The sequence below is a fragment of the Wickerhamomyces anomalus genome (assembly GCF_001661255.1).
Source record: "Wickerhamomyces anomalus NRRL Y-366-8 unplaced genomic scaffold WICANscaffold_4, whole genome shotgun sequence".
In the NCBI taxonomy this organism is placed as follows: domain Eukaryota; kingdom Fungi; phylum Ascomycota; class Saccharomycetes; order Phaffomycetales; family Wickerhamomycetaceae; genus Hansenula; species Hansenula anomala.
The window spans coordinates 479235-507129 of NW_017567113.1; the positions used below are offsets into that span (position 1 = coordinate 479235).

The 27895-nt window shown below is 34.3% G+C and overlaps 16 protein-coding genes across 16 annotated transcripts; 10 read left to right on the forward strand and 6 right to left on the reverse strand.

The window, feature by feature from the left end:
- The first annotated feature begins 163 nt into the window (after positions 1–163).
- On the forward strand, positions 164–994 carry WICANDRAFT_105632 (SMI1/KNR4 family protein). The gene has a single exon (XM_019180450.1). It carries the CDS (start codon positions 251–253, stop codon positions 911–913), a length of 663 nt encoding a protein of 220 aa, XP_019037974.1. The 5' UTR covers positions 164–250; the 3' UTR covers positions 914–994.
- An 814-nt stretch (positions 995–1808) lies between these two features.
- WICANDRAFT_63275 (uncharacterized protein) lies at positions 1809–2419 on the forward strand (the record flags this gene model as incomplete). Its single annotated transcript, XM_019183518.1, has 2 exons — positions 1809–2304; positions 2394–2419. The coding sequence occupies 2 exons, from the start codon at positions 1809–1811 to the stop codon at positions 2417–2419; spliced, it is 522 nt and encodes a 173-aa protein (XP_019037975.1).
- Positions 2420–2517: 98 nt separating this feature from the next.
- WICANDRAFT_63276 (uncharacterized protein) lies at positions 2518–5100 on the reverse strand (the record flags this gene model as incomplete). The annotated part of the gene is made up of 1 exon (XM_019183519.1): positions 2518–5100. The coding sequence occupies one exon, from the start codon at positions 5098–5100 to the stop codon at positions 2518–2520; it is 2583 nt and encodes an 860-aa protein (XP_019037976.1).
- Positions 5101–5308: 208 nt separating this feature from the next.
- SVP26 (Svp26p) lies at positions 5309–6058 on the reverse strand. Its single transcript, XM_019180305.1, has one exon. The coding sequence runs from the start codon at positions 6036–6038 to the stop codon at positions 5367–5369; it is 672 nt and encodes a 223-aa protein (XP_019037977.1). The 5' UTR covers positions 6039–6058; the 3' UTR covers positions 5309–5366.
- A 389-nt stretch (positions 6059–6447) lies between these two features.
- MRX8 (translation initiation/elongation factor MRX8) lies at positions 6448–7431 on the forward strand (the record flags this gene model as incomplete). Its single annotated transcript, XM_019181936.1, has 2 exons — positions 6448–6670; positions 6782–7431. The coding sequence occupies 2 exons, from the start codon at positions 6448–6450 to the stop codon at positions 7429–7431; spliced, it is 873 nt and encodes a 290-aa protein (XP_019037978.1).
- Positions 7432–7656: 225 nt separating this feature from the next.
- On the reverse strand, positions 7657–8283 carry GAR1 (H/ACA snoRNP pseudouridylase subunit GAR1; the record flags this gene model as incomplete). The annotated part of the gene is made up of 1 exon (XM_019182007.1): positions 7657–8283. One exon carries the CDS (start codon positions 8281–8283, stop codon positions 7657–7659), a length of 627 nt encoding a protein of 208 aa, XP_019037979.1.
- Positions 8284–8946: 663 nt separating this feature from the next.
- WICANDRAFT_105638 (uncharacterized protein) lies at positions 8947–12756 on the forward strand (the record flags this gene model as incomplete). Its single annotated transcript, XM_019180451.1, has 1 exon — positions 8947–12756. The coding sequence occupies exon 1, from the start codon at positions 8968–8970 to the stop codon at positions 12754–12756; it is 3789 nt and encodes a 1262-aa protein (XP_019037980.1). The 5' UTR covers positions 8947–8967.
- A 12-nt stretch (positions 12757–12768) lies between these two features.
- MRPS28 (mitochondrial 37S ribosomal protein uS15m) lies at positions 12769–13884 on the forward strand. Its single transcript, XM_019186412.1, has one exon. The coding sequence runs from the start codon at positions 12970–12972 to the stop codon at positions 13840–13842; it is 873 nt and encodes a 290-aa protein (XP_019037981.1). The 5' UTR covers positions 12769–12969; the 3' UTR covers positions 13843–13884.
- Positions 13885–13964: 80 nt separating this feature from the next.
- On the reverse strand, positions 13965–15461 carry WICANDRAFT_31535 (homoserine O-acetyltransferase family protein; the record flags this gene model as incomplete). Its single annotated transcript, XM_019181845.1, has 1 exon — positions 13965–15461. One exon carries the CDS (start codon positions 15459–15461, stop codon positions 13965–13967), a length of 1497 nt encoding a protein of 498 aa, XP_019037982.1.
- Positions 15462–16069: 608 nt separating this feature from the next.
- WICANDRAFT_63283 (uncharacterized protein) lies at positions 16070–16954 on the forward strand (the record flags this gene model as incomplete). The annotated part of the gene is made up of 1 exon (XM_019183520.1): positions 16070–16954. The coding sequence occupies one exon, from the start codon at positions 16070–16072 to the stop codon at positions 16952–16954; it is 885 nt and encodes a 294-aa protein (XP_019037983.1).
- Positions 16955–17511: 557 nt separating this feature from the next.
- Positions 17512–18450, forward strand: WICANDRAFT_63284 (uncharacterized protein; the record flags this gene model as incomplete). Its single annotated transcript, XM_019183521.1, has 1 exon — positions 17512–18450. One exon carries the CDS (start codon positions 17512–17514, stop codon positions 18448–18450), a length of 939 nt encoding a protein of 312 aa, XP_019037984.1.
- Positions 18451–20008: 1558 nt separating this feature from the next.
- Positions 20009–20749, reverse strand: WICANDRAFT_32264 (uncharacterized protein; the record flags this gene model as incomplete). The annotated part of the gene is made up of 1 exon (XM_019181937.1): positions 20009–20749. The coding sequence occupies one exon, from the start codon at positions 20747–20749 to the stop codon at positions 20009–20011; it is 741 nt and encodes a 246-aa protein (XP_019037985.1).
- A 304-nt stretch (positions 20750–21053) lies between these two features.
- WICANDRAFT_79326 (uncharacterized protein) lies at positions 21054–22067 on the forward strand (the record flags this gene model as incomplete). The annotated part of the gene is made up of 1 exon (XM_019184871.1): positions 21054–22067. One exon carries the CDS (start codon positions 21054–21056, stop codon positions 22065–22067), a length of 1014 nt encoding a protein of 337 aa, XP_019037986.1.
- A 612-nt stretch (positions 22068–22679) lies between these two features.
- Positions 22680–23683, reverse strand: NPL3 (mRNA-binding protein NPL3; the record flags this gene model as incomplete). Its single annotated transcript, XM_019184872.1, has 2 exons — positions 22680–23404; positions 23629–23683. 2 exons carry the CDS (start codon positions 23681–23683, stop codon positions 22680–22682), a joined length of 780 nt encoding a protein of 259 aa, XP_019037987.1.
- A 280-nt stretch (positions 23684–23963) lies between these two features.
- On the forward strand, positions 23964–26936 carry CYM1 (pitrilysin family metalloprotease; the record flags this gene model as incomplete). Its single annotated transcript, XM_019181911.1, has 1 exon — positions 23964–26936. One exon carries the CDS (start codon positions 23964–23966, stop codon positions 26934–26936), a length of 2973 nt encoding a protein of 990 aa, XP_019037988.1.
- A 271-nt stretch (positions 26937–27207) lies between these two features.
- ERV25 (Erv25p) lies at positions 27208–27843 on the forward strand (the record flags this gene model as incomplete). The annotated part of the gene is made up of 1 exon (XM_019183522.1): positions 27208–27843. The coding sequence occupies one exon, from the start codon at positions 27208–27210 to the stop codon at positions 27841–27843; it is 636 nt and encodes a 211-aa protein (XP_019037989.1).
- Between the last annotated feature and the right edge of the window lie 52 nt (positions 27844–27895).

Genomic DNA, 27895 nt, shown 5'->3' on the forward strand with positions numbered 1-27895 from the left:
GGAAGTTGAAAGGACAGCCTTTGTTTGCTCGAATGAGGTGCACTATAGATAAACCTTGCTTATTTGAGACTTTTTAGAGGTCTGTTGTATTGGTCAGATCGTCTGAATACGCAGATATTGGTAAATCCGAGATCTCAAGAAAAATAGGTGACGAACCTTCAAAGTTCATATTGTTGACATTTCCACTCTGCTTTCTACTGTTAAATCATACACCAGATCAACATAAAATAAAAAATCAACTCAATTTTAAATGGTTTGTGATATCGGAGAACTTGTTGACTCAATTAAGTCAATCATCAACAAAAAATTCCCATCTTTTGATACATTTCAAGATGGGCTTCCACACTCAGAAATTAGAAAGTTTGAGTCAGAATACCAAATAAAGCTTCCCGATGAAGTTGTATCTTACTTACAGCTTGTCAATGGTGAAACTCCTTATGATAAAGAAAATTTATTTCAATTAGGCGTCTTTCTTGGTCTTGAAATGTTAAGCTTAGACGAAATAAAAAGGGAAATGAATGTTTGGAAAGAAGTTGTTCGTGATAACCCTGATTTTGCAGACGATAAATATGAGTCTACCCCGGAGGGTGCTGTGAAAGAGGTCTATTGTGAGCCTAACTTTTGGGTTGGGTTAGCAATTGATGGTTGTGGTAACAGTTTTGGTGTTGATTTAAGTCCCGAGCCAAATGGGAACTATGGTCAAGTGATAATCTGGGGAAGAGATTATATTGATGAAAGAATTGTTATCTTTTCCAATTGGGCAGAGTTTTTGAAACAAGTAATCAATGACTTAAATAGAGATGGTGAGTTTTATAAGATTGAGGACAATAGTTTTGAATTTTTGGATGAACAAGTTGGAAACTATATGGACTACCTGTTCGAAAAAAAGTTGAAAGAATACCGCAATAAGTGAATTACCCCCTTTTATGAAACAATATGTATTATTTTATGTTCTCAAGACCTCAACAGACATATACTACAGTGAAATATATTGCATTAAAAATTAGAAAAATAGATCCAACAATAAAGAACAAAAAATGAAAATTAATGATTAGAAGATAAAAAAGTTCGACACTTTGATCCTTATATCTTGACTTACCATATGATTTTTAGTTTTCAATCAATCAACAAACAACAAAAGAGTAATAAAACATGGAAGTGCAGTAGTTGGAGGAGGAGTTTTTTCCGAAGTAACACCTGTAGGACTCTTTAGGAATCAAAATGAGAGTCCAAAACGACGAGACTTACAAAGACTCAAGAGCCAGTAATTCAAAATACAATACTAATAAGTGGCCGAATATAAGCTAGATCCCATGTGTAAGCGGCACAACCAAATAATTTGCTTTTTTCCTGGAGGATTTGAATATGGTAAGTTTTTTGTTTATACTGTTTTTCTGGATCTCGGATATTAAAGCCAAACACCATTTTTTGTTGAGGTTTCGCGAGTTCCTTTTCTACAAAGTTTTACTCTAAAAACCAGTTATCTATTAAAATACTCTAATTTACATTTACATGGGATCCCACTCTCCTTTTATAATCATTCCAACTGAAAATCGTATCCTCTTTCGGGCTGGATGCTCCCTGCCATTACTGGCTATTAATCAAAGTTGTGTGTGTAACATAATGTATCTTGAAGTCATAGACTATTGTATAAGTGTGATGTACACAATGTGACATTTGTGCTGTGGTTAATAGGCGCGACTTCAACATTTTTCGCGTGTGTTGTCATTTGAAAAGAGAGAAACTTTTTTTACCCCATGAAATTGTATAACAACCAGAAATTGAAGCTACAAATTCAAGAACCGATCATGGCAGAATCAATTGTGGCTGGTATCGAAACCGATGTCCAATCTGATGTCAGAGCTGAGGTCAAAGAAGTTGTTGAAGAAATAAAGGAAATCTTTAAAGAATTGTTCCCAACTAAACATGTTTTTCGAGATGGTGCTCAACCTTCAGAAATTTTAAAATTCGAGTCAGAAACTGAAATCAAACTCCCTGATGACGTTGCATGTTATTTCGAGCTGGTGAATGGTCAACACTATGTCAACGGCTTATTGGCTGCTTTTTTCAATATTTGGATGTTGGGCCTGGACGAAATCAGAACTAGTTTTAAGATGGAGCTCGATTTTATTCACGATAACTTTGAATGTTTTGACCAAGGGGCCATCCCAAAAGACGCTGTCAGAACAACTTATTGCGATAATCAAATTTTCCTTGCTCTAGCTAATGATAATGCTGGGAATTATATGGGTGTTGATTTAAATCCAGGACCTAACGGTAAAATAGGTCAAGTAGTTATGTGGGGTAAGGATATTCTCCTTGATGAGTGGCCTATGATTGTGTTATTCGACTCTTGGTTGGATTTCTTGAAGCACTTTCTCAATGATTTAAAGAGAGAAGACAAGTTCTACACAATTGAAGACGATCATTTTGAAACGGAAATACCTTTTTACATGGAGCATTTAGGTTATTTGGCAAAGAGAAAATATGGAGCAAGTTTATAATTAACTTAGAAGTTTATTTCTTGATGTTTTCTTCACCAATACCCACCTCAATAACCTCAACTTCATCGCCATCAACAGCAGATGTAATTTTATCTTGCTCTTTAATGTTCTTAGTCTGAACTATCTCTTCAGTATTTTTATCAGTAGAACGAGCATCATTTTTGTCATTATTCTTTGTGGTCTCATCATGCTTTAACGTTTCCTTATCAAGGTTCTTGGATAGTGTTCTTTTGTGCAAACTATCTGATGGTCTTCTCAAAGGCGAAAACAGATTGGAGTTAGTCCTGCTTCTTCCAACTTTTGGTGATGAAACTGGTGAAGTGAGTGGTGATTTTGTCTTGAAAGGTCTCAATCCATCAACGGTCAATGAATTAGAAGACGTTGACTTTGAAATAGGTCGAGGTGGGCTCAACTCCCTTGGCACCTGCTTCAGGCGCTGCAAAGATTCCTCAGCCCTTTTCTCCCTTTCCAAGTGTGTTTGCTCTAATTCATTCAGCTTACCATAGAGCAATGTTTGAAAATCTTTCTTTAGCAAGTCATTACAAAATGGTTCAAAAACAATCAAATCATCCGTGTTGGCATGCTGGAGTTTAGGACTTGGTCTGATTAAAAGATGGTATAGTGGAACTTTTTCATTTTTAACCAACTTTTCAACACTTGCGACTTTTGATGAAATATGCTCCATGAGGTATAATAAGCTTGCCAAATTTTGTCTTGGGATAGATCCCAAAATTTTAAGTTTGATTGAATCATCATCTGAATTTTCGAGGTAACATGTTCTCAATTGATCATATGATGTGAATGGTATCAAACTATCTGGTAATTCCAATAACCATAATTTTAAAAAGCTAACAACATCATCAGCGGAACTTTTTGAAATAACTTCAGAAGCAACTTTGGACGTAACAAAATAATTTATATCAACATCAAGGTCATCGGGGCTGTATTGTTTTTCATATATTGGGATGGATGATAATATAGACCTTTTGATATTACTGGCTTTGAGGACATCAAGTTCTTTTACCCAAGCTTCATCAACCCCTTCAAGCTCATCCAAGTATAAAATTATTTTTTTCAAGAAAAATGGAACAGATTTTGTTTTCAGATCCCCGGTTGAAAGATCTCTATATTGATTCAGTAAATCATTTCCAAACAATTCAAGATTGGCTGTGCTCTTGGAATTACCATAATTTGAAAATTTTACATCAGATTTTGGCCAAAACCACCCAGTTCTATTGTTGATAGATTTTTTGAGCAACTCATAAGCCAAAGTATCATCATTGTAAATGTAATCATCAGCAATATCTTGAATAATATCAAGCTGTTTTTGATGTTCATCCAAAACTAATTCATTGAAGCATTTGGTTAAAAAGTAAACTAGTTTTGTATGATTCGTTTCGTAAACTTCAGCTCTGCGACAAACTGAAATGATTGATGTTTCTAGTTTACCCTTTTCAAGATAGCTTTTATCAACTGACTCCAAATACTTCTCTTTAGCTTCAGCAGAATTTTGTCTCAGTGTCTCAATATCTAAATTTTGTTTGAATCTGTTCTTCAATCCATCGAAAACACTATTTTTTGGATGACTGTGTTCAATTGTCTCTTCTGAAGGTGTGACTTCCAACGTGGGTACCTTTTCCCCATCGAATTTCACAATATATCTAGCTAGATCGGTAAATTCATAGTAGCCATCATCAGAAATAAATTTATTAGCAGCTAATTTGTTCCAATTACTTATCAGACCAAGTGTGATCAAATCTTGACCAAACTGCTCTATTTTCCTTCTTGAATCTTCATTTTCCTTATTTGATCTAACCCATTTGAAAAAAGATTCACTGCTCCAATATTCATTATTTATCCCTGGAATTGGAATCATTCTTCTTTTGATTGGAATTTCATCAGTCATACTAACCATGAATTCGTTCAATTCTTCGATAGTTTTGAAAATGGTTGTACCAACTCGCATTGGAAATTTAAAAATTTCATCCTCTTGATCATCTTCAACTTGTTCCACTGTCTTTTGTATTGGAGCCTCTGACTTCTCTTTGCTCGGCTCTATCAAGTTGTTCTGGGATTCCTTGAGGCCAACATCTTCTAGTTCCCTAGTTTTGTTGATGTATGACTTTTCAGCAGCTATCGCTTGTTGGGTGGCTTTAATGTAGGCATTGTATTGGTTGGTTAATGATTTATCGGAATCTGATATGAAATCTTGAAAATCATCAAGGAAATCTTGAAGCCTTATGATAAGATCACTTTGGATTTTAAGAGCTAATGATGATTTTCCTTCACTGATTGTGTTTGTGTGTTCGCTTTGGACGCGTTTCAGACGAGTTAATGACCCCAATGATGTATGATTTTGCTCAAACTCTCCTAAAATCTTTGGCGAAGCAATTTCTCTCTCTCTAGACCCCAAAAGTTTCCCAGACTTAATTGACAATTCTTTGAGCTTTGTTGATTCAATCTCTAAAAGATCAACATAACTTTTGAAGTACTGTAACGAATCTAAACCATCTCGACGACTTTTTTCTAACGTATCAAGCAACGCTTTGATCCCTGAAATGTAATCAGAAGTCCAGAAAGTATTTTCGAACCTCATCACCGAGTATGAATACAGCTTGAATTGAGCAATAAAGACGCTCTTGTTTTGAGTGGTACTGTTGGTATTCTTTTAGTGACCACGATTTTGAATCTTGATCCAAATTTTAAGGTACCATTCTGCCGGTGTAAAATGACAGATTTTGACACGAAACGAATTCAACTACAGAGACCATTTTAAAAAGAGTGTTCTTTTTTCTTCCTGATGTGATTGATGATATGTATGTGCTTAAGATTGATGCAATCGACTCTTGATGTTTTCTTGTTTCATACTATTATTCCACGGTGTGGATCAAGTTCATAGCCAAATGTACGAGAAACTGAATATATCCAGTCTCTAATTCTCCCGACAACCACTTTAGCCAAACCTTGAGTTCTACCTCTTTTAGTCTTACCTGAATCATCAAATTGGCTACTGGACAACTCATTGGAAGTTGGAAGGACATTGTCACTGGCACTCAATGAAACAAAAAGAGCGAATGGAATGAACCATATGCAGATACCAAAAAATGACGAGACTTCAGCAAAGCTAGCAATTCTTGGTGGTTTATAATTTGGATCTAATCTATGCTGTGGTGATGGAATTGATGGATTGCTGAAATGTTGGAACCATAAATAATGATTGACAACGACCAAGACACAACTGGCAATAAAGATTGGACTTTTCAAATCAATGAATGGGAACTTGTTCAGATTTTGTAGGTAGACCCAGTATGTTGCAATGGAGAACATTGTAAGAAGGAATGGGAATCCATCAAATAGCCACAAGAGGATATAGACACCAACGATCGAGTATATGCTTCTGGTCAAAAACTTCTTTGTTGGAGCAGAGTGTTCTTCCACGAGTTCACTGATGTAGTATAACCCAGAGGCAATGGCCAATGTGAGAAACACAAACCCAAAAACGATACCGACGTAGGATAACAGTTGCAAAAACATTAACTTGGTGATGCTGGATGACTTTGTTGCTGATGCTTGTTAATATTTTTCTTTAACGTGTACTTTCATTATTCTCAAAAAGCGCGACGACGTGGATTATTTTCGCGAACTCTACCCGGTGTTGATCCTATAGGCGAAAATTTATCAATCACTAGTATTATTGTTTTAGCCAGTCTCCTACTATATAGCGATAGTTTGTGCTTCTTTTGCGGTTTATCATAATAAAGACCCTCAAAAGTGGTTTATCATCATATTTGGAAAAAGGAAAGCAATGTTCCAAAGGATATTATGCTCTCCAATGGTATCAATACCCGTTAGATGTTTTTCCAGCACATCGAGTCGAAATGGCTTGAACATGGCAAGTTTGTTGCAAAGGTCCATAAAAAGTGTCGACGCTAAAGAGAAAGCCATGCGAGTCAAGCATCAAAAGAGAGCAGAAGCAAAAGAAGCCAGAAAGAAGGAACAGCAACAGAACCAAAAAGAAGCTTTGAGCGCAGAACTGATGAATGATACATATAGATCAGAGTTCAGATCAGCACCAACCGCAGCTGAATCACAAACGATCAACAACTTTTTCTTCAACTCTCATGTCCAACTAGACTGGATGACTATGAATTTTTTGGAAATGCCTGGTGAAAAGGCAAGAGTCGAAGCAGAACAAAAAAAAATTGTTGAACTCGAAGAACAGGAGAGATCACTTGGTGATATTGTTGAATTCGAGGATGATGAAGTTACGTTTGAAGAGGATCAGAAAGTGCCGAAAAAGAAGAAAGAAGAAGTCTCAACAGGGTTTGTAAAACCTGGTATCACAATAGGTTTACCAGAAGTTGTGTTTTTGGGGAAATGTAATGTTGGGAAATCAACTTTATTGAATGCATTAGTTACACCTTCAAGCAACAAAGATCTGACAGAATTCGCGTACGCTTCTAAAGTTGCTGGGTATACAAAGTCATTGAATGCTTTCAATTTAGGTGATAGGCTTAGAATTATAGATACACCAGGTTATGGTGTTAAAGGCCGTCCTGCTCAAGGGAAACAAGTTTTGGAATATCTTCAAAATAGAAAGGAATTGAGAAAAGTTTATTTGTTGGTTGGATCCGTGGATGGCTTCAATAACCATGATGATGGTATACTTGATTTTCTATTCACAAATGGTATTCCCTTTGAAATCGTGTTCACCAAAGTTGATAAAGTCTTGCAAAAGAGACAATTAACTGCTAATATCACTAAGAGTGGGATACTAGAGGAAGCTCAAGCCCCAGAATTGTTATTTACAGCTTCGGGTACAAACAAAAAATTTGACAAAAGACAAGGTTTTACAGAATTGAGAAAATCCATCCTTTCAGCTTGTGGACTTCCTTATGATATTAGACCTTTGAAAAAACGCCAATGAATTGGATAATTAATGACGTTACGAATTTAGTGTATATAGATTTACTTACTGATAATAATACATAGCTTGTTTCTGAGTTGCTAAAATTTGTCTCATAAGGAAAAAAATGAACCATTTAAAAAGATATTATTATACACTGAATTGATGCTCATCAGAAGATAAAAAGTTATGATATATATGGGGAAAAACACAGATTTTGAAGTGACAGTATTATAATCATGAAGTTTAGAAACGACCACCTCTACCACCTCTGCCACCAAATCCACCTCTTGAACCACCTCTGGCACCACCAAATCCACCTCTTGAGCCACCACGACCAACAAATCCACCTCTAGAACCACCGAAACCACCTCTTGAACCACCACGGCCACCAAATCCACCTCTAGCACCACCACGACCACCGAAGCCACCTCTGGCACCACCACGGCCACCAGCACTCTTCTTCTTTGAAGGTTTTGGACCGGCAACTTTTGGTTTTGGTAAAAATCTTTCAATAGGAAGTAATTTATCTGGAGCAATATAGAATTTATCACCTTCTTTGAAACTTGCAGCTTGAACACCTTCAGATGGTTTAACAGTGAAAAAAACTTCATTTAAAGGACCCAATATTTCATCAACCTTACCAATTTGAGTTTTATTTTCTAAATATATTGGAGCATTGAAGTATGGGATTTTTGTGTTGATAGAACGACAAAAGATATCACCTTCAACTGGATGTAAGAAAGCACCCATTTCTAGCACACTATCTGGTGGACCTTGTGGAGCAGATGGTCTACCAAAACCACCTCTACCACCAAAACCACCACGGCCACCACGACCACCGAAGCCACCTCTGTTACCACCTCTGTTCATGTTTATCAAAGGTTTATAGGATTAAATATCAACAAGAAGAACTTTATAAGAAATGATATCTTATAGCTGAGCTTCGTTTTGAGTTTATCTTGAAATGAAGTCTAAGTACTGCTGATGAGCTTCATCTGCCTAAAACTTTTAAAATTTTTTTTCACAAGTTGCGAGGGTTCATCTCAGGATCACGTGCTATGCCCTCGGAAAAGCTAATAGATTATGAATAAATGCAACTTGATTATGTTTGAAACATTTGACAGTTATGAGGTTAAACTCATTGTATCCATGAGAGCATGAAATATAATCTACTTGTATAGTTAACCTGTATTGGATACTGTGCAAGTTTTAGGTCAATACTAGTTGAACTAAAATGTGATAAAGATCCCTTTCACTTGTCACCAGTCTTTGATATACAGCTTATTAGAGGATCATCAGCCTCAGGTATTTATACCACTTGAATACGATAAGGCCTCTGTAATTACTCAAACTATATTAGGTGTATATTATTAAATATCAGATCAAGAGGTACTAGGGACGTATTCAGCCAATTTCCCAATTGGGACGAAATAATTCGCGAATGGCTGAAAGAGAGCGAAAAAAATACACCATACAAATAGAAGAAGTATGGACAATACCATAAATGATCAGCATTGTCTTTCTGTCGCCCCAGAAGCCTCTATATATCAAGCGATGGCTAATTTTGATGAATCACTACAGCGTGTCTTAGGGAACTTGCTCTCTCAAAACCATACGGGGAAGAAAGTTAATCAGAAAGTTGTTGATGGTGTTTTAAGCTTGATACTCCAGAGCGAAGATAATCCAAATCTTGAGCAATTGGAGCCACTATTGGATGATTATTTATTGCCATTATTCACATTGGAGAGCACAGATACAAACGTGCTGCTAATTGCCGTGTGCTTACAATCAAAGATAAATGGAAAGCAGTCTTTAAATTTTGGAGATGAAGAAAAACTTCATTCATTCTTGATTCGATCAATTCGATTGTTTAATAAAGATGTCTCTTCATATCAAGTCAAATCAATTGTTGTTAAGGCTGTTCATGTTCTATTTTTGAATCTTCATGATACCATAATAAGGAAACAAACTGCATCATTTGTGTCAATATTGACATGGTCTAAAATTCAAAGTCTGGAATCTTTGTTGAAAACTTATAACCTCGAGAAGCAATATTCAAACCAAATGAACAAAACTAATCAGCTCAGCTCAAAAGAGAAATTTGAAAAACTTTTATTTTCTAGTTGGATTCCAAGCTTGTTGTCAGATATCACTGCAAACCTGAAATCCCCAAAACCACATTTTGATGAATTTATGACAAGCGTTTCCATTTTGTTGATCAACTTATTAGGACAATTACCAACAAGAAGGTTCATAAGAATGGTGGTACTAAAGAGTCAAATTGTACCGATAATGAGAGCCAGTAACAATGCCGCTATTGAATCTTCAATTGATCTTTTAGAATTTTATCTACGGTTCCCTATAAATGAATTCACAGGTGAAATTCTTGAGCCAGAGACCATTGAGAAAACTTACTCAAAAAATATCTCCAAGCTACAAGTGATGGCTTTCCATACGTTCAAGGAGGAGCTAGGTGATCTTGCATTTGCTACTTATCATAAATTTAAAGATCACGAAAAAGTATTCAACGAGCTAAACAAGCTGACAGGTGACGAGCTGGACAAACTATTAGAATCATTTGAGATCAATGTCATCAATTCAGTTGGAAAAGCTGAAAAAATCGAAGCACTTATTTTCCAATTGGAACCATTTAGAGAGATTTCATCTTTTTTGAAGTCATCAAACATTTTACCAACTGAACAGTCCTTAACAAGTAGTCTTCATGGGTCTCAGTTGATACTTCCAGACCTCAAGGCTCAATACCTTTCAATGGATGATTTATTAGTTAGAACGTATCTCTCACATAGGGAAGATTACTTGGCTGAGATTGCCCAACATGTTAAAAGAACACTTCAAAGATTCGATGTTAAAAAAGACAGATCAAAAAACAAGCTGACTGGAAGCAGTAAGCATGCTGTCAAAACAACATCTCTAAAGTTTTCCACCAAGTCTCCTACAACAATCGAATCAAGATTTTCTGTTACAATTGAAGGGGATGTTAAAATTGATTTGAATAATATATCACATGCTGCTGTTGAAGAGTGGAATAGGTTAGATGAGGATGAAATTGTACTCTTGGTGAAACTTGAGACTAAGGATAATAAGGCTAGCAGCGAATTTGGAAAACTGGGATTGGCTTCCTTGAGATCAGGGGTTGTTAAAGGTAAATTTAACAACAATGGAGAAGCTTTAAGCAAAACCAACAGAAGTTTGAATTTGAGGATAAACTTGGATGCTCAAGCATTCTCTTCAAATGATGATTTGATCAGAGATTACGAAGAATTCAATTTGATAATTAAACTCCCACCTCATCTGTCAGATTTCAATGTCAAGTTGAATCAAATTTTAAAACTCATGGGATCATGTGATGATAAGCTTCCTGAATGGTTTTATGAAAGCTTTTTAGGATTTGGTGATGCTAATGCTGGGTGTTTCGAGAATATTGACCAGTCAAACGGGTTAGTTGGTTCTTTAGGTCCAGGTTATACCGTTGAAGAGTTACAAGCTACATTTAATAAATATAGTATTGTTTGGGACGATCAAACCTCAAAGAGAAGGAAGACAAACACCAAAAGCTCGAAAACATCAGCTGGACAGAAGTCTCCATTTATGGTTAGTCTACAGGGACATGAGATCACGTTGATGCCAAAAGATGATGATTCAGACGCAACATCTATATTGAATCCTGGCCAACTGCAAGCAACTGTTGCATCTTTCTTTCAAGGGTTAATCATAGTGGATGGTGCACCAGGGACAGGAAAGAAATCTCTCATTGCTGAGCTTGCAAAGAATTGGGGTTCTCTTCGATACAAACCAAAAACTTTGATCGTTTCCAAATCTGATACTCATTTGAACCAATTATTCAAAATCTTGAGAAGCAGGGTTGACCCTCAACTATTATTCAACATGTCGGATGAAGAATCACAAAAGTCACTAGCTACAGATTCAATAAAGAAATTGCATGAACTGTTGAGGAAGGTCGATGAATTATCTGCTGCAATGGGGCTAGATGGAGCTTACAGTGATAACATTGAGACCGCAAACTCTTTTTTCAAATACCAAGTTCATTCTAAATGGATCCAATATTTGAACAAAGTGAAGCAAAACATGTCACTAGAAATTGTTTTAGATGAATATCCGTTTTCAAAGTCTGGGGATCTTGGCGAATCAACTGATAATTCATTTGAAGCTGGACTGTCAAGAGTTATGGGACATTATAGTATGATCTGTGGCGTTTTTGATGAGGTACAACTTTTGGGTCCTTTGGAGTTTCTTCAATCAACAAATGAAATTGTTGACTTTTTGTTCACTACCCAGTCACAGATTATAGGTGTCACTGCTGCTGATTTATTGAAGCACTCCCAACAAAAAATTGCAAAATCTGGTATTGCTTTTGAAAACTTGATAGTGTGTGAGGCTCCCCAGTTGACTCAATTTGAAACCTTGTTTCCTTTATTATCTCAAGACTCTAATAAGATCAAGAGAATAGCGTTAATTGGGGACCCATATTCATTAACACCTACTTGTCACCACCAATTCTTGAATTCAAACACCCATTTCACAACCAGTTTGATCTCTAGACTTAAAGATTCTGGGGCACATGTCATCAATTTGAACAACCAATACAATAGAAGTTCCAAGATTACATCATTACTTCAATCTAAATATCCTGGACTGATCAATAAAGCAGATGCTGAGTTTCAAGTTTCAAATGCTGGTGTATTGAATCCAGTACAATTCGTTACTGTTGAAGGTGATGAAACTCAACCAATTACAGGTGTTTATCTAAACATTCAAGAAGCAGAATATTCTATACAACTCTACCAATACTTTAGACTGCTGGGATATCCACGTGAATCAATTTCAGTTTTGACTCCAGAAAAAGGTCAAGATATTTTATTGAAAGAAGTTGCTTCAACTAGATGTGGTGACAGTGATGCTAGTGATGAAATAAAAGACTTTAGGTTTGGATCACCACATATTTCAACAGTTCAAGATTTTAGAGGTGGTGAATCAGAGATTGTGATTTTTTCTTCAGTTAGATCTTTGAATCCCGATGACAGATTGCTTACTGCTGCTTTATCAAGTGCCAAACGTGGGTTCTACATGTTCGGATCCCCTCAATTACTCGATAATACTGGATCTTCAAATAAATCATTATTGAGTGAAGTTATAGCAGCAACCAATGAGCATGAACTTCATATTGTCGTTGGTGAAATGTACTCTTCAGTGAAAAGATTAGTATCAGATGATGTTACAAGCTACAAAATGGAAAACTTGGAACATTTTAGTCAATTTGTTCAACAAATGACAGAAAAGAGATTAGAAGTTTCTCGTAATTAATAAAAACATTATTTTGTTAGAAACTTTATTACCTTTGTGTAGTCTTTTTTATGCTACTGCCAATATCTCAGTGTCAATAAATACAGATTACATAATCTCAGGGTAAATTTTTGAAATTTAATTCGAATTTTTCAACGAAATGGGTATAGCGAAAAAAAAGATCAAAACACTATTGTGAAGAATATCAGAAATTTATAAAGAGTACTCTCCATCATGTTCACAGGAGGGTTAATGATCAAAAGCATAGGGCTTGTGTCACCAGCCAGTCAGCTAAGCTCGACCCGCTCTTTCAGTACAAGTTCAACATTGTTTGTTAAAAAGTCAATTCGTTACATTAGAGCCAATTTACGCAGAGAAGCCAATATATTGAAACAAAGAAAGTTAGTTCAAGAGAATAGCAAATTTGATCCAGTCTTAGGTAAACCAAACAATGCCTTCATAAGCAGATTGAATGCTGAAGCAAAAGAACCAAATGTTTTAGGTAAAGGTTATAAAGTACCAGAAGTTGAAAGATTATTATATGGTGCACAAGAAGCATCTATAAAAGCTGATTATACTAGTGACGGTGTCAGACAAAACGCTGCTAAACAAAGAGAAGCTATTTTCCGTATATTGAATATGAGAAATAGATCAGCCAAAGAAGCTTTGAAGTTCAAGACGGATTTAGCTAGAAAAGAATTTGAAAGATTTGATGGTGATACAGGTTCATCTGAAGTTCAAGCAGCTATTGCTACTGTCAAGATTCACAACATTTATTCTCATGTTAAAGAAAATAAGAATGATAATAAGAACACAAGATATTTAAGAATGTTGGTTCAACAAAGACAAAGAATTTTGAAATATTTAAAGAGAGATAATCCAGAAAGATATTTTTGGACTATAAATAAATTAGGATTGAATGATCATGTTGTTCATATGGAATTCAATATGGATAAGAGATACATGGAACAATTCAAGATGTTCGGTGATAGAGTATTAGTTAAGAAATCTCAAAGAGAAAAGGAGAGAGAACGTAAAGAGAAACGTCTAGAGAAGAAAGCACTCAAAATGAAAATACGTGCAAAGGAAACAGCTGCTCGTAAATAAGGCAACGTATAATTCGTTTTGTAAATAAAAATTGCATGTAAATAATTATGATCTACAGTTTGTTTATTCGTAGTCCACATAACCAGATGTGTAATTCATTGAAATATATATACACTTTCTTTTCAATCCAAAAATCTTTTAACTGGACCACCAACATGTTCAACATCTAACAAGAAAGTATCATGACCATACATACTAATGTCTTCACCCAATTCAACATGTTGAACATTTGAACCATCACCACCAAAGAATTGTTTATTACCATTCTTCAACATATTTGCTATTTCCAATTGTTGCCAATGTGGGAATAATATATCAGATTTGACACCAACAACCAAAACTTGTTTATTTGCAAATGTTTTCAAACCGTGTAGTAAATCATCATCAGACTCTTGTTTCGTTATTGTTCTAGTTTTTGGTTTAACTTTATATTCACCATCAGGAACAGAACTTGAAGCACAAGAGGCAGCGAATTCTTCATATTCTTCTGTCTCATATCTTTCAAAAGCTTCTTGTCTTTTGCTTGATGCTAGATCCCTATTAACTTTACCCAAATCGAAAAGATCCATGGCTTTAGAAATGTACAATAGTGAATTTGGATCATATTCTAAAGAAAACTTATTACCTTGATGATCCAAATAAGTTTCCACCAGAAAATCTGGACACAATGCAGGTTTTTGTGATGGATCTGCTCTTTCTCTACCAAATCTAATTTCCCATTCAGGACCAGATCTATAAGTAACAGTTGCAATTTCTCTTGATAATTTCATACCAACATGAGGTGGGATTGAATCATAATAGAAGCCTCTTTTCCAATTTGGATCAGACATTAAAACTTGTCTCTGAGCATGACGCATAGCAATTGAATAAGGATGAGATCTTGCACAACCTGAAATTGAAACAATTTTTTCAACTTTTTCAGGAAACTCTTGAGCATAAGCTAATGATTGCATACCACCCATTGAAGAACCAACGCTTGCATATAATTTCTCCACGCCAAATTGTTCCCTCATTAATCTTTCTTGAGCTCTAACCATATCATTAACTGATAAGATTGGGAATCTTGTTGCATAATGCTTTCCATCTGAAGGGTCTATTGAAGATGGACCAGTTGAACCATAACAACCACCAATGACATTTGTACAAACGACAAAATATTTATCAGTATCTAATGGTAATCCAGGACCGATGAATTTTTCCCACCAACCTGGTTTTGTATTTTCAACTTGTGATTTTGCATGAGAAGAAGCTGAAAGACCAGTATGTAGCAGGATTGCATTTGACTTATTAGGGTTTAATGTCCCCCATTGTTCATAAGCAATTTCATACTCTGGTAAAAATCCACCATAGTCTAAGAATAATGGAGAATCACTATGATATTTCTTAAATCCCGATTGAACTCTTGAATAGACCGGTTCTGGACCTTGATTTGTTTTAATTTCTGTGTTTGTTGATGAATTAGTTGGGGTTTGACCAGAATTTAACAAATCTGTTTTGGCTTGTAGTCTGTCAAGACATGGGAAATTCATAGCAGGATTTGATGGTCTTGCAGGGTGATCTTGATTATGGTGATGTATTCTTCTTTTTGAAGTTTTTGTAGAGTATGTATTCTTTTGCATATATGACGAGAGTAACTTGCTGAGAGTTCTCTGAGCTTGGATTTTCGAGGATTGCTGTATTCTTAACATATTGTTGATAATTTGGTATTGTATGAATATTTAGTTGAATGTAGGTCAAGGGGGTTTGAAATCTTTATTATTAATTGTGGTTCAACGAGATCAAATATGGGTGCAGCAATAAAACAGAAATTTTTCAACTAATGAGATGAGCTTGAACTTAGCAAAGATTAAAACCTTTCAATGACCTTTTATAATAGCTAAACCAACTTTTCTCAAGATCTGATTAAATGTGATCGAATAATCATAAACAATAACCATTTCTGATAAAAATTGATTGCAAATTGATTGATTGAATTCAAAGTTGTTGTCAAAGTCACGTGCAATGGTGTCAAGAGATTTATTTCGGAAATAACAATTCTTTTAAATCCGAAATGTGCATGAATTGCGAAAAGCGAGGGCAGAATCATGTGACTTTACGAGGGTTTGTTTTTGTTGAAAGCGATTTTTTAAAGAATTTAACAACCTTTGAGATGATCTGAACAACCTTTTAAATCAATTTGAATTATTTTGTAACTAGGTTATTAATAGCAGACTAGCTCTAATAAAAAATGGCTAGCAGACCAATAGTTCATCTGATACAGAACTTCCATGTTGCCTTCCTTGACAAATCATTCTTTCTTGTCATTTATCCTATTGTTTTAAGCTTGGGGTTATTGATAAGAACATTATTATCACAAGAACTGTTTGATGAACTCAAGAATTCATATTGGATATCTGATCAAAACATTATCAACAAAACATTTGCAGATCATGGTCTTGAAATTTTCACCACGTTGAGTGTGCTTATCTTTATTGTTAGAATTATTGTTTCTGAACTTCAAAATTTCAAAGTTCCATTGTTACCAACATCTTTTAATTCGAAAAACAAGACGATTGAGAAGATTAAAAAGTATTCCAAACTTGCTGTGCTATATGGGGCAAGATATGGTGTAACTTATGGTATCTTGCTTATTCTTTTCAAATTAAAGAATTATGAATCAGTATCAACAGGAGGTCAATGTCAACCAAGATTACAAAATTCAGATGATGTATCTACTCTTTCCAAAAGATATTTAAAGATCTTGTGCTCACCAGGGGAAGAGTGGATCCCAGGTTCTTTGAACATCTCTGGTCATTATTTTTTCATTGTTACATTAAGCTTGTCACTTTTTTATGAATTAAAGATTCTCCTTCATTCCACAATGGATTCAATTGATAAAAGTTTTGAAGAGCAAGATGATGGGCTTGGTCTTTCTAATAAGCTCAAAGTATCAATAGCTTCAGCCACACTCACTACTTTGTTAATCTCCCTTGTATTACTAGTTTGGATTGGAACTTTATCAGTGACTGCAATATTTTATCATACTATCCGGGAAAAAATCATGGGATTAGTATTTGGATATCTTGCACCAGTTGTCAATTATGTTATACTGGCAAGGTATTATGAAGTATAGAACAGCTAGAAATTATAATATAACGTGTATTTGCCTTTATAATTACTCTTTGATCCTTAAATCCCTTTTGACAGGTGAAGCCTTGATCTGATTCATGCTTGAATAACAACCGAAACAAACGCCAAAAAAGAGAAACCCACATGAAAATCTAGATAATAATAAAATTCGAATAATCTAAAACTATTTAACTAGAATATCAAATAACTTTTCCTACAAAAAGATCTCAAAATTATTGGCTCTTGATTGAATTAATATTGACGTTTTTGAACAGGGCCACACTTTTCGTTTTTTTTTATTTTTTTTGATCCTTTGAGATTCTTTCGAGATTTGATCATGAAATTGAATACTACAAGCTGCTGGATTGACATACTTTAGAAGTCTTACTCATTTGTGGGTTATTCCCAGTTACTATTCCATTCATTTTTCAACGATATTTCAAACCACTTCCAAGAACATTAAATACCCTAAAGTCCTCGATCTAAGCTTGAAGGAGGAATCATAGAGGCTTATTTACAAAAATAGATCTAAACAAAAGGTAAACAATACAAAAATTCATAATGGAGACTTATCAACATTATTATGAAACTTCACTCAAGAAATTCATAAATAACAAATCATTCCTATATATATATCCAACCATTTTCATAGTTGGTGTTGTTATCAGTACGATTATACCTTCTAGATTATTTGATGTTTTAAAAGATAATTGGTGGTTAGTATCTTCTGATAATTTCCTTAATAAAAACTTTGCGTATAAGGGGAATCACATATTTGCCATCATATTCACCGGTGTTTTTGGGATTAACCTGTTACAAGAATTAAAAGTTCAATCAACAAATGGGGAGAAATCAGAAGGTGATGATGCTATTGTTAAATTATCATGGCAAAAATTCAAACATTTTACAATCAAATTCTCAATGAAGATTGTGGTATTGTTTTTGTTGTTCTATATTATTGATCATATTTTCTTGATGACTGGTGGAAGTTGTGTTATTGATAAAGCTGTTGCTAATATATTGGCTAAATCAAGTAAGACTTTAGAACAATGCACAGAATATAATGGGACTTGGGTCAGATTAGAAGAGGGGTTCTGTTTAATAACACCGGCTCAATTGAGTAGAAAGATATCATCTGCTCAAATATGTTATAAATATGGTGAATGGGAAGGTGGATTTGATATTTCTGGACATTTTTGCTTTATAACTACTTTAAGTTTGATCTTGTGGTATGAATTATACGAGTTTGAAGAAAGTTATTTCCATAATAATGATGTTGAATCTCAAAAAGTTGAATTAGTGGATTCTTCATCTTGGTTAGATCTCACAGTCACTAATGTTGTTAGATGGTCTGTTTTAATCTGTTTAGGTATTTGGCTGGAAATTTTGTTAATTACTGCGGTTTTTTATCATACATTTTTAGAAAAATTGTTAGGTTTAGCATTAGGTTATGTGGGTCCATTGTTTTTTATCATATCATACCAAGAATTAAACCATTAAATGATCTACTGTATTAGAATATTGATCATATATATTTAAATAAAAATTGCATGCATAATTCATACTGATTCCAAACTTCGTATCACATCTGCTATTCTTTTCTCAAATGTTTTGATATCTCCCTTTATCACATTTTTGATCCTATATTTCTCACTCTCTGTAAACCCACTTTCAATATGGCATGATTCAATTGAATCCAACGAAAGGTTCAAAATCACTAAAGTGGAAACATCCGAGACTTTCAATCTGAATTTTAATGTATCTAATGCAATATCTTTTTCAATATTTAGGATATTATGAGGATGTGTACTCCTCAAATTTTCAACAACTTGATGTTTAAAACTTGTCTTGTTCAAGATATGCCTTATCTCTTCTAAAAACCCAAATAGTTCTGCATCACTTAGATCATCAAATTCTTTTGAAATTTCATGAATTTGAATGAATATTGGTATTGTATGTTTGAAAATTATCCATTTCCCTGTCTTGGTATTCTTTTGAAGTATTAAATAATGAGGTGTTTCAAATTTTAGTAAACTTTGATTGAAAATTTCAATTCTTATACCTAATAAATCTCTTTTGATGTTTTTCGAAGGATCTGAAACTGGGAATGCCGTTATTCCAAACATTCTATAAATGTTTTCCAAAATGATATTATTCACTTTTGTGGAGTTGTCATCTATGGCAGGGGGGTGACTTGGTTCAGTTGTTGTAATGTTTGTGAAGAATTTACTTATGGAGTTATCAAAATATTCATGTCTTGCAGGTTCAGGTATCACGTATTCTTCTTCAAATCTTCTTCTTTTTTTACTCATTGGTTGTTGTGGTGGTTGTTGCTTTTTAGGTGATGAGGTTGGTGATTTAGACATGAGTTTTTTAAGTTGTGTCATGTTGGCCAATAATGGCTTCTTCTTTTTGATCTTTTCAATCTCTTTCATCAAATCTGCTTTTTGATTATTCAATTGGGAGACTTTATTGGTGTTAGTTAGACTCTTTCCTTAACCAGTAGTACACATACTTTCCAGCTCCAAAGAGGCTATATCCTCCTCATAATCCTTGATCTTGGACATGTTTTCTTACTCAGTTCAGCAGCTATTGAAGAAACACCAAAACAAAACTTGTTTATCTTTTTGAAAAGTAAACATCACTGTTAAAAAACATTCGCGAAAATCAAACTCAAATCAGCTGATCTGGTGTTTGGATGAAGTTGAATAAATTAGTTAACAAGTAGTTACTATTTTGATAATAGACGTTAAAAGTAAACTAATAATATAGTCATTTACTATTAATTGTTAAATTTTTATTATAGAGTCTTTTGTGTGCTTTTAACACAATCATCTGCTGCTGTTTCGCTTTCCCTAAGCTGTTCGCGAATGGTCAATTTGAAATACTACAAAATTTCGTTAAACTGATTTCAACAACATCATCAACAACTTCAACATGGACATTAAAGACACTCAAATTGATTCACAGTGGTATTAAAATCAGGATAGCTGCTGAAATGTGAAATGGTCATCAAAGTGTACCACCATGGCCTTGCTCTATTTCAAATCAACACTCCTCAAATCCCTTCCAAGGCATAGGCCAATTCAAACATCTCTTGACTAGTTACATATTGAACACCTTCTAAATGGACGTTCGTTTCTAATAAGAACATCCCAGCTTCTGCAACCTCTTGTGCTTTGATTGAAACTCCCAACAATGTGGAACATGGTGTGTTATAAGTAATACTAGCAATGATACTGGACATGGTGCTTGCAAATGATTGTTTTGGTTTTAAAAGTGATCTATCACCAACTAGAGGTCCTGGCCTCAAAAAAATTGTCTTTTGGAAACCAAGCTTGATAATATCGTCCTCAATCTGTTTCTTTAATGCAAAATATGGAAATGCTAATGTTAGATATGGATTGTTGAAACTTGTCACCATCATGAATATTTTAACACCTTTTGCCTTTGAAGCTTTAGCTAATCTCAAATTCAAATCATGATCTATTAATTTTTGATTTTCAAATCCTTTAGCATCTCCCTTGGTGGTTCCAATTCCTGAAAATACAATATCAAATGATTCCATTTGTGAAATAACATCATTCCATTTCTCAGTGTCTGGTTCAACAATTGATGAAAGTTTTGATAATGATCCAAATTGCGGTGGTAATTCTCTTCTTGAAATAGTGATGATTTTAATAATGAAAGATGATTCTTGTGCTTCTTTTAAAAAATTTGACCCAACAAGTCCAGTACCGCCTAATACCAATATTTTTGCTTCAGAGTTGGTTTTTGTGGATGTTGGAGTTGTTGACATGTTTATGATTAGTTTTATTGTGATTTCACAATATTTGGTATTTCAGCCTCAGATATTTGCACTGCGTTGACGTTATTGATTTCGTATCTATCCTAGATCTCATTTCATTGTTTTGTGATACCGGTTTTGTGACATTGGCGATCCGCAAAAAAAACAGTTTGAATCCTTTTTGTTTTGTGTTTTAGTGATGATTTTCTATAAAAGAGAAAAAATCATCTTTATCCTCTTTCTTTTTGTTTGGAAGATATATCAACCAAGTGTTGCTGAAATCTCTACACTATCTTGCTACTTATCTTGAAATACAATGGAACAAATCGAAAACCAATCAGTCAAACCAGAACAAGTCCCAGAACAATCACCAAATCCAATTGTTGAAAAATCAACTCAAGCAGAAGAACATTTGAATGTTACAGAAGAACCAATGATTGAAAGGGCCCAAGCACAAGATGATGTTCAAATTAGAGCCCCAAGCAGTATCTTGATTGTTGGTGCTACTGGATTAGTTGGTCTTAGATTCATTAAATATGTCCAAAGAATTGCCACAGAAGAACAAACAATTTATGTTTTGACCCGTCGTCGCTTATTTAGAGAACATCCTGGAGTTATTGTTAAAATTACCGAAGTTGAAAACTGGCCAGCAGAAATTGCATTGATTCCAAATTTAACAACTGTTTATTCAGCTCTTTCATTCAGATCAAATAATATGTATATCGATAGTCAATCTGCAGGAACTAATGATGAATTTTACCTTGTCCATAATAATATGAATTATCAAATTGCCATTGCTGCTAAAGAAGCTGGTGTTTCAACTTTTATCTTTACTAGTCATTTCAGTGTTAGTTATCCTATTCCAAGATTATTGATGAGAAGAACTAAAATGAGAAATGCAATTGAAAAAAACCTTGAAGCTTTAGATTTTGATAGATTAATCATTCTTAGACCTGGTCCATTGTTTGGTGTTAGAGAGAAAACCGGAACTTTGAAAGGATTTTCATTCACTAGTGTTCTTAGCTCTATGAATAAAGTTTTAAATGAGCCATTGTATTTGATTGATCCTGTTGCACCTTTGAATACAATGAACTTTGCTACAAGTGTTGCCAAGACTGCTGCTATCAGAGCTAACGGTGAAGCTACAGGTAAAGTTGAAATTTATAATCAATGGATGATCATGATGGGTGCAATGGATTATAATATGTTTAATGCAAATCGTTTGTTAGGTTTGGCTATGGAAGCTTTTGAAAAATATGATCAAGATGGGGTCTTGATTCATTCTGATGAATTCCACTACGAGATGAATATTGATATAAACTCACATTAATAGTTTGATAATCTACGTGATGATTTTCTGGTGTTATTAATCAAAATTTATTGTAGTGTACTATTAATAATAGACAAACAACATATATGTAATGATCGAGAGGAGATCAACCTTTATATCAATTGAAAATTGATTCCTTCAAATTGACTAGTTCCTAGAATTTGTTAGTACCTCATTTATTAGTTCTTGGATGATTTTATGTTTGATTGATCTTGGTCTAACCTCATGTAAGTTCCACAAGTTTTCCTTTGATTCAACAGTAGTTCAAAATTTTAGTTTCATTGAATGTTCTTTCCAAAAATAAAAAAATAATAATTGAATTTCATATTCCCATTTACAATTTGTCCACACACATTCGTTCAATAATAACTATAGAAATAAAAAGGATCTTTGATACAAAAAATAATTTAACTCTAGTGTTGATTTTCTTTCTCTTCACATTTAGTCCACAAAACAATACTAATAAAATACAACAACTAATGGTAATAAAAAAATACAGTCAAGCAATTTAAAAGTTTTAAAAAACAACACTTTTTGTTTTTTTCCCCCATAACGATACAATCATAAATTTTTCCTCATAATGAATTGAAATGATAAACCCTAGGTTTAAAATTAGTATCTACCTGGTGATCTATCTCTGTTGAAACTTCTTTCACCAAAGTCTCTACCTTCATCTCTTGATCTGAATCCACCACGGTCACCTCTGAAACCACCACGACCTCTGAAACCACCACGGTCACCAAAACCACCACGACCTCTAAATCCACCACGGTCACCAAAACCACCACGACCTCTGAATCCACCACGATCACCGAAACCACCACGGCCTCTGAAACCACCTCTACCACCAAAGTCACCTCTGAAACCACCTCTGAAACCGAAGCCACCACGGCCACGGCTTGATCTGATTGGTGGTGGGTTTAAATCTCTTTCTAAACCTAAAGCGGCACCTTTGAAATCAGCACCGTTTAATTTAGCTAAAGCATCATTTAATTGATCTTCAGTTGGGAATTCTAAAACACCGGTACCATCATTATCTCTGGTGTGAACATTAGCATAAGTGACTTCGAAACCTTGATCGACAACAAAGTCTTTCAAATCTTGCCATGCTGAACCTTCTGGGATATTTGAAACTAAAACTCTAAATCTTTCTTTTCTAGCTCTTGAAAATTGAATTTCTAAAGGAGCATCAATAAATTGTTTGTTGTTTAATTCTTCAACAGCTTTTTTAGCATCATCTGCATTTTCATATTCAACAAATGCAAAACCATTGGCAATTGAAACTTCTTTAATTTCACCAATTGGTCCAAAGAAATCTTTAATTTCTTCTTCACGAACTGTAATAAAAAAACTAGTTAATATCCTCATTTCCTTATATTCATATTTTTCAATTGAATTAAAAACAATCTCACCAAGGGTCCGACAAAAGCTTCTTCATATTCACTATCCATTTGGCAAAAGCATAGATAAAGTGATTATAAAAGAGTGAAAATATTTAGCAATAACTTCAAATCTTTGAAAGAATCCCGCTGTGTGGCTGAAATGCAAAAAAAGTACTTACCGTCAAATGGAAGAGGTCTGATAAATAATCTGGTTTCTGATAATGGTTCACTCATTTTGTTTTTTATATATAAAATCAACTAAAGGACTGATTTCTTTGATGAAGTTCTTTCTAAAAAGTGGCAAATTATATTGAAAATTCACGTTTATTATTTTTTTAACCCTTTGAAAATTTGTAAATTTTACCCTTCCCTTTAAAAAAACAATTCGCGGTGATTGGTAATCGCTTATGTCATACACCGCGAATTTTGGATTAATGATGATGATTAAAGGCGAAAAATGGCTAGAACTCGATATATTTCTTCAAAGCTGAAACTAAAAAGATCATAGACAAGGATGCTAAGGACATTGCAAAAGGGCAATTTTGCCAAAGGTGTTCGTGGTCTTGCCTCTTATAACCAAGCAAAGAGCTTGCGTCGCTATCCAGTTGGTCAAACTCTTCATGGCTTTGAAATTAAAAGAGTATTACCAGTTCCAGAATTATCATTGACTGCTGTTGATTTTGTTCATAATAGAACCGGCTCAAACCATTTACATATTGATAGAGATGATCCAAATAATGTGTTTTCAGTTGGATTCAAAACAAATCCTCCTAACAAAACAGGGGTTCCACATATTCTTGAGCATACTACACTTTGTGGGTCCCATAAATATCCAGTCAGAGATCCATTCTTCAAGATGCTGAATAGATCATTAGCTAATTTCATGAATGCAATGACTGGTCATGATTACACTTTCTTCCCATTTTCCACTACAAATGATAAAGATTTTGAAAACTTGAGAAAAGTTTATCTCGATGCTACTTTTAATCCGTTATTGAAGAAAGAGGATTTCTATCAAGAAGGTTGGAGGTTAGAAAATGAAGTTGTTGATGATAAATCTTCTCCATTAACTTTCAAAGGTGTTGTCTACAACGAAATGAAAGGACAAGAATCAAACTCTTCTTACTTATTCTGGATTAAATTTCAAGAAGCTCTATACCCAAGCTTGAAAAACTCTGGTGGTGCACCATCCAAAATCACAGATTTAACATATGAAGATTTACTTGATTTCCATGCTGAACATTATCATCCTTCAAATGCTAAAACTTTTACTTATGGTTCATTACCAATTGTGGAAACATTGGAAGCATTAAACAAAGAATACATCGCATTTGGAAAAAGAAATATCAAAAACATTGTGAAAACTCCTGTTGAATTGAAAAAATCCACAAATGTTATTGTTGAAGGGCCTGTTGATCCAATGGCTCCACCTGAAAAACAATTGAAAGCTTCTATAACATGGCCATGTGGTAATCCTTCTGATGTCTATGAAACCTTTTGCTTGAAAATCTTATCAAACTTGTTGACAGATGGTCATTCTTCTCCATTATACAAAGCATTAATTGAGACTGGGCTTGGTGATGATTTTTCTGTTAATTCTGGAATGGAATCAATGACTGCATCAAATTTCTTTACTATTGGGTTACATGGTTTACAATCAATTGAAGAATTAGAGAATGAAGTTATCAAAGTTTTAGAAAAACATAGTGAAGAAGGATTTGAGGATTCCAAGATTGAAGCAATCATTCAACAATTAGAACTTGGTAAAAAAGATCAAAAATCTGATTTTGGTATGAGTTTACTGTATTCAATTTTACCAGGCTGGGTTAACAAAGTTGATCCATTTGATGTTTTAGCATGGGATGATATTATCAGTCAATTTAGAATTGATTATAAAAAAGGTGACTTGTTCCAAAATTTGATCAAGAAATATTTCTTGAACAAACCAGTTTTAAGATTTCAAATGAAAGCTACTGAAACTTTTGATGAGTCAGTCAAAAATGAAGAAGTTGAAAGATTACAAAACAAGATTCAAGACCTGGATCAAGAAGACCGCGATGTTATCTTTGAACGTGGTCGACATTTAGCCAAGAAGCAAGGTGAAGTTGAAGATTTAAGCTCTTTACCGACATTAAGAGTTAGAGACATACCTAGAACCTCAACCGTGAAGCCAGTTTCATTTTCAGAAGTGGAGAATAGCAAAGTTCAAAGAAGAATAACAGACACTAATGGATTAACATATTTCAGAGCCAGTCGTGATGTAAACATCCCATATGAATTATACCCATACTTGACTTTATTTTCAGATGCTTTAACCAATTTGGGTACAGAATCCCAAAGTATGGCTGATATTGAAGATCAAATCAAACTATTTACAGGTGGTTTATCATCATCAGTCAGTGTTCATTCGTCACCAATTGATTTATCCCCAAGAGTCAGTTTCAATTTCAACGGTGTTGCCTTGAACCAAAACTCTTCGCATATTTATGACATTTGGCAAAATTTGTTATTAAACACCAACTTCAATAACAAAGAAAAACTCGCAACTTTGATCAGATTACTTTCATCTAATAATATCAGTGGTGTCGCCGAAAGTGGTCATTCTTTTGCTAGAAATTATGCTGGTTCTTCTGTTTCTAGAGCTAAAGCAATTTCTGAATCTTTGAATGGAATTGAACAATTACAATTTTTGAATAAATTAAACACTTGGATTCAAGATGATGAACATTTCCAAAAGAACATTATTGACAAGTTGAATGAATTAAAACAATATTTGGTGAATTCTCAAGATTTGAGATTCTCTTTGATATCTGATGAAGCTTCTGTTTTAGAAAATGAGAAATTGATTTCTTCATTTGTATCTAAATTACCATCTGAAAGCATCCCACAAACTCCAGTTAAAGATTTCCCATTAAACCCAAGTCATAAATCTTTCATTAAATTACCATTCCAAGTCAGCTACGCTTCATCTGTTTTGCAAGGTGTTCCATACGTTCATGAAGATGGTGCAAGATTACAAGTTTTGTCAAACTTGTTAACTTTCAAATATTTGCATCGTGAAATCCGTGAAAAAGGTGGTGCTTACGGTGGTGGTGCAGCTTATAGTGGTCTAGATGGTTTATTCAGTTATTACTCTTATAGAGATCCTAAATCTTTACAAAGCTTGGAGACTTTCCAAAAAGCTGGCCAATTTGCAGTTGATAATGAATGGTCAGAATGTGATTTAGAAGAAGCCAAACTTACAATTTTCCAAAGCATTGATGCTCCAATTAGTGTTAAATCTGAAGGTCAAGTTTTGTTTAAAGAAGGTGTTACTGATGAAATGAGACAAACCAGAAGAGAACAATTACTAGATGTTGATATCACTGATATCAAAGAGGTTGCTGAAAAGTACTTGGTTAATGGTAAACCAAGCATTGCACTTGTTGGTGACTCTCAAGGGGATCAAAAGGATTGGAATGTTGTTGATCTTGGAGTCCAAGCATAGACACATTGTATAACTTGTAAATAGAAGTATAAAATCTCATTCATTATGACATTTCAATTTCCTATGTAATTTCCAGACTAGGTATACTTCCTAATCAGGACATTTTCGCACACTTTTTTTTCGCGTTTTGGTGTTTGAAAAAAAAAAGTGGGCGCAACGATCCACGCTATGGTTTTTGACGAAAAGAACAACAAGATCAAAGACAACGCTTTTTTGTTAGAAGCTGTTCAGCATTCAAAGGTTCACAATTGGAAACCGAAAAACATACAAGATGAGATCCACAGGCTATTTATTGTTTCTGCTAAGCATAATTGCTTCAGCCGTGGCGTTGCATTTTGAGATCGATGCCGTTGAAGAGACAAGACCTCCAATGTGTATACGTGACTTCGTGAGCGAAGGTCAATTGGTTGTTGTCAACATTCATTCATCAGGTTCAGTTGGTGATGGTCAAGTGCTAAATTTCAACATTCGTGACAGTGTTGGTAATGAATACCGTAAAAAGAAAGATTTTGCTGGTAATGTTAGAGTTGCTTTCACTGCCCACTCTTCAGCTGCTTTTGATGTCTGTTTCCAAAATGTTTTACAACAAAGAGGTAGAAAATTATCAAGAGAACTTGAAGTTGATATAGAAGCTGGTTCAGCTGCTAGAGATTGGAATGCTATCCAAGCTGCTGAAAAATTGAAACCAGTTGAAGTTGAATTGAGAAAAGTTGAAGAATTAACTGATGAAATCGTCGGTGAATTAGAATATTTGAAAGCTAGAGAGGAAAGATTAAGAGATACCAATGAATCCACAAACAGAAGAGTCAGAAACTTTTCTATAGTCATAATTATTGCTTTAATCAGTTTAGGGGGATGGCAAATTCGTTACTTGGGTAATTATTTCAAAGCCAAACATATCATTTGATTCGTGTTACAGGTCTGTATAGTAACTAAAAAAAATAAAATAAATCATGATC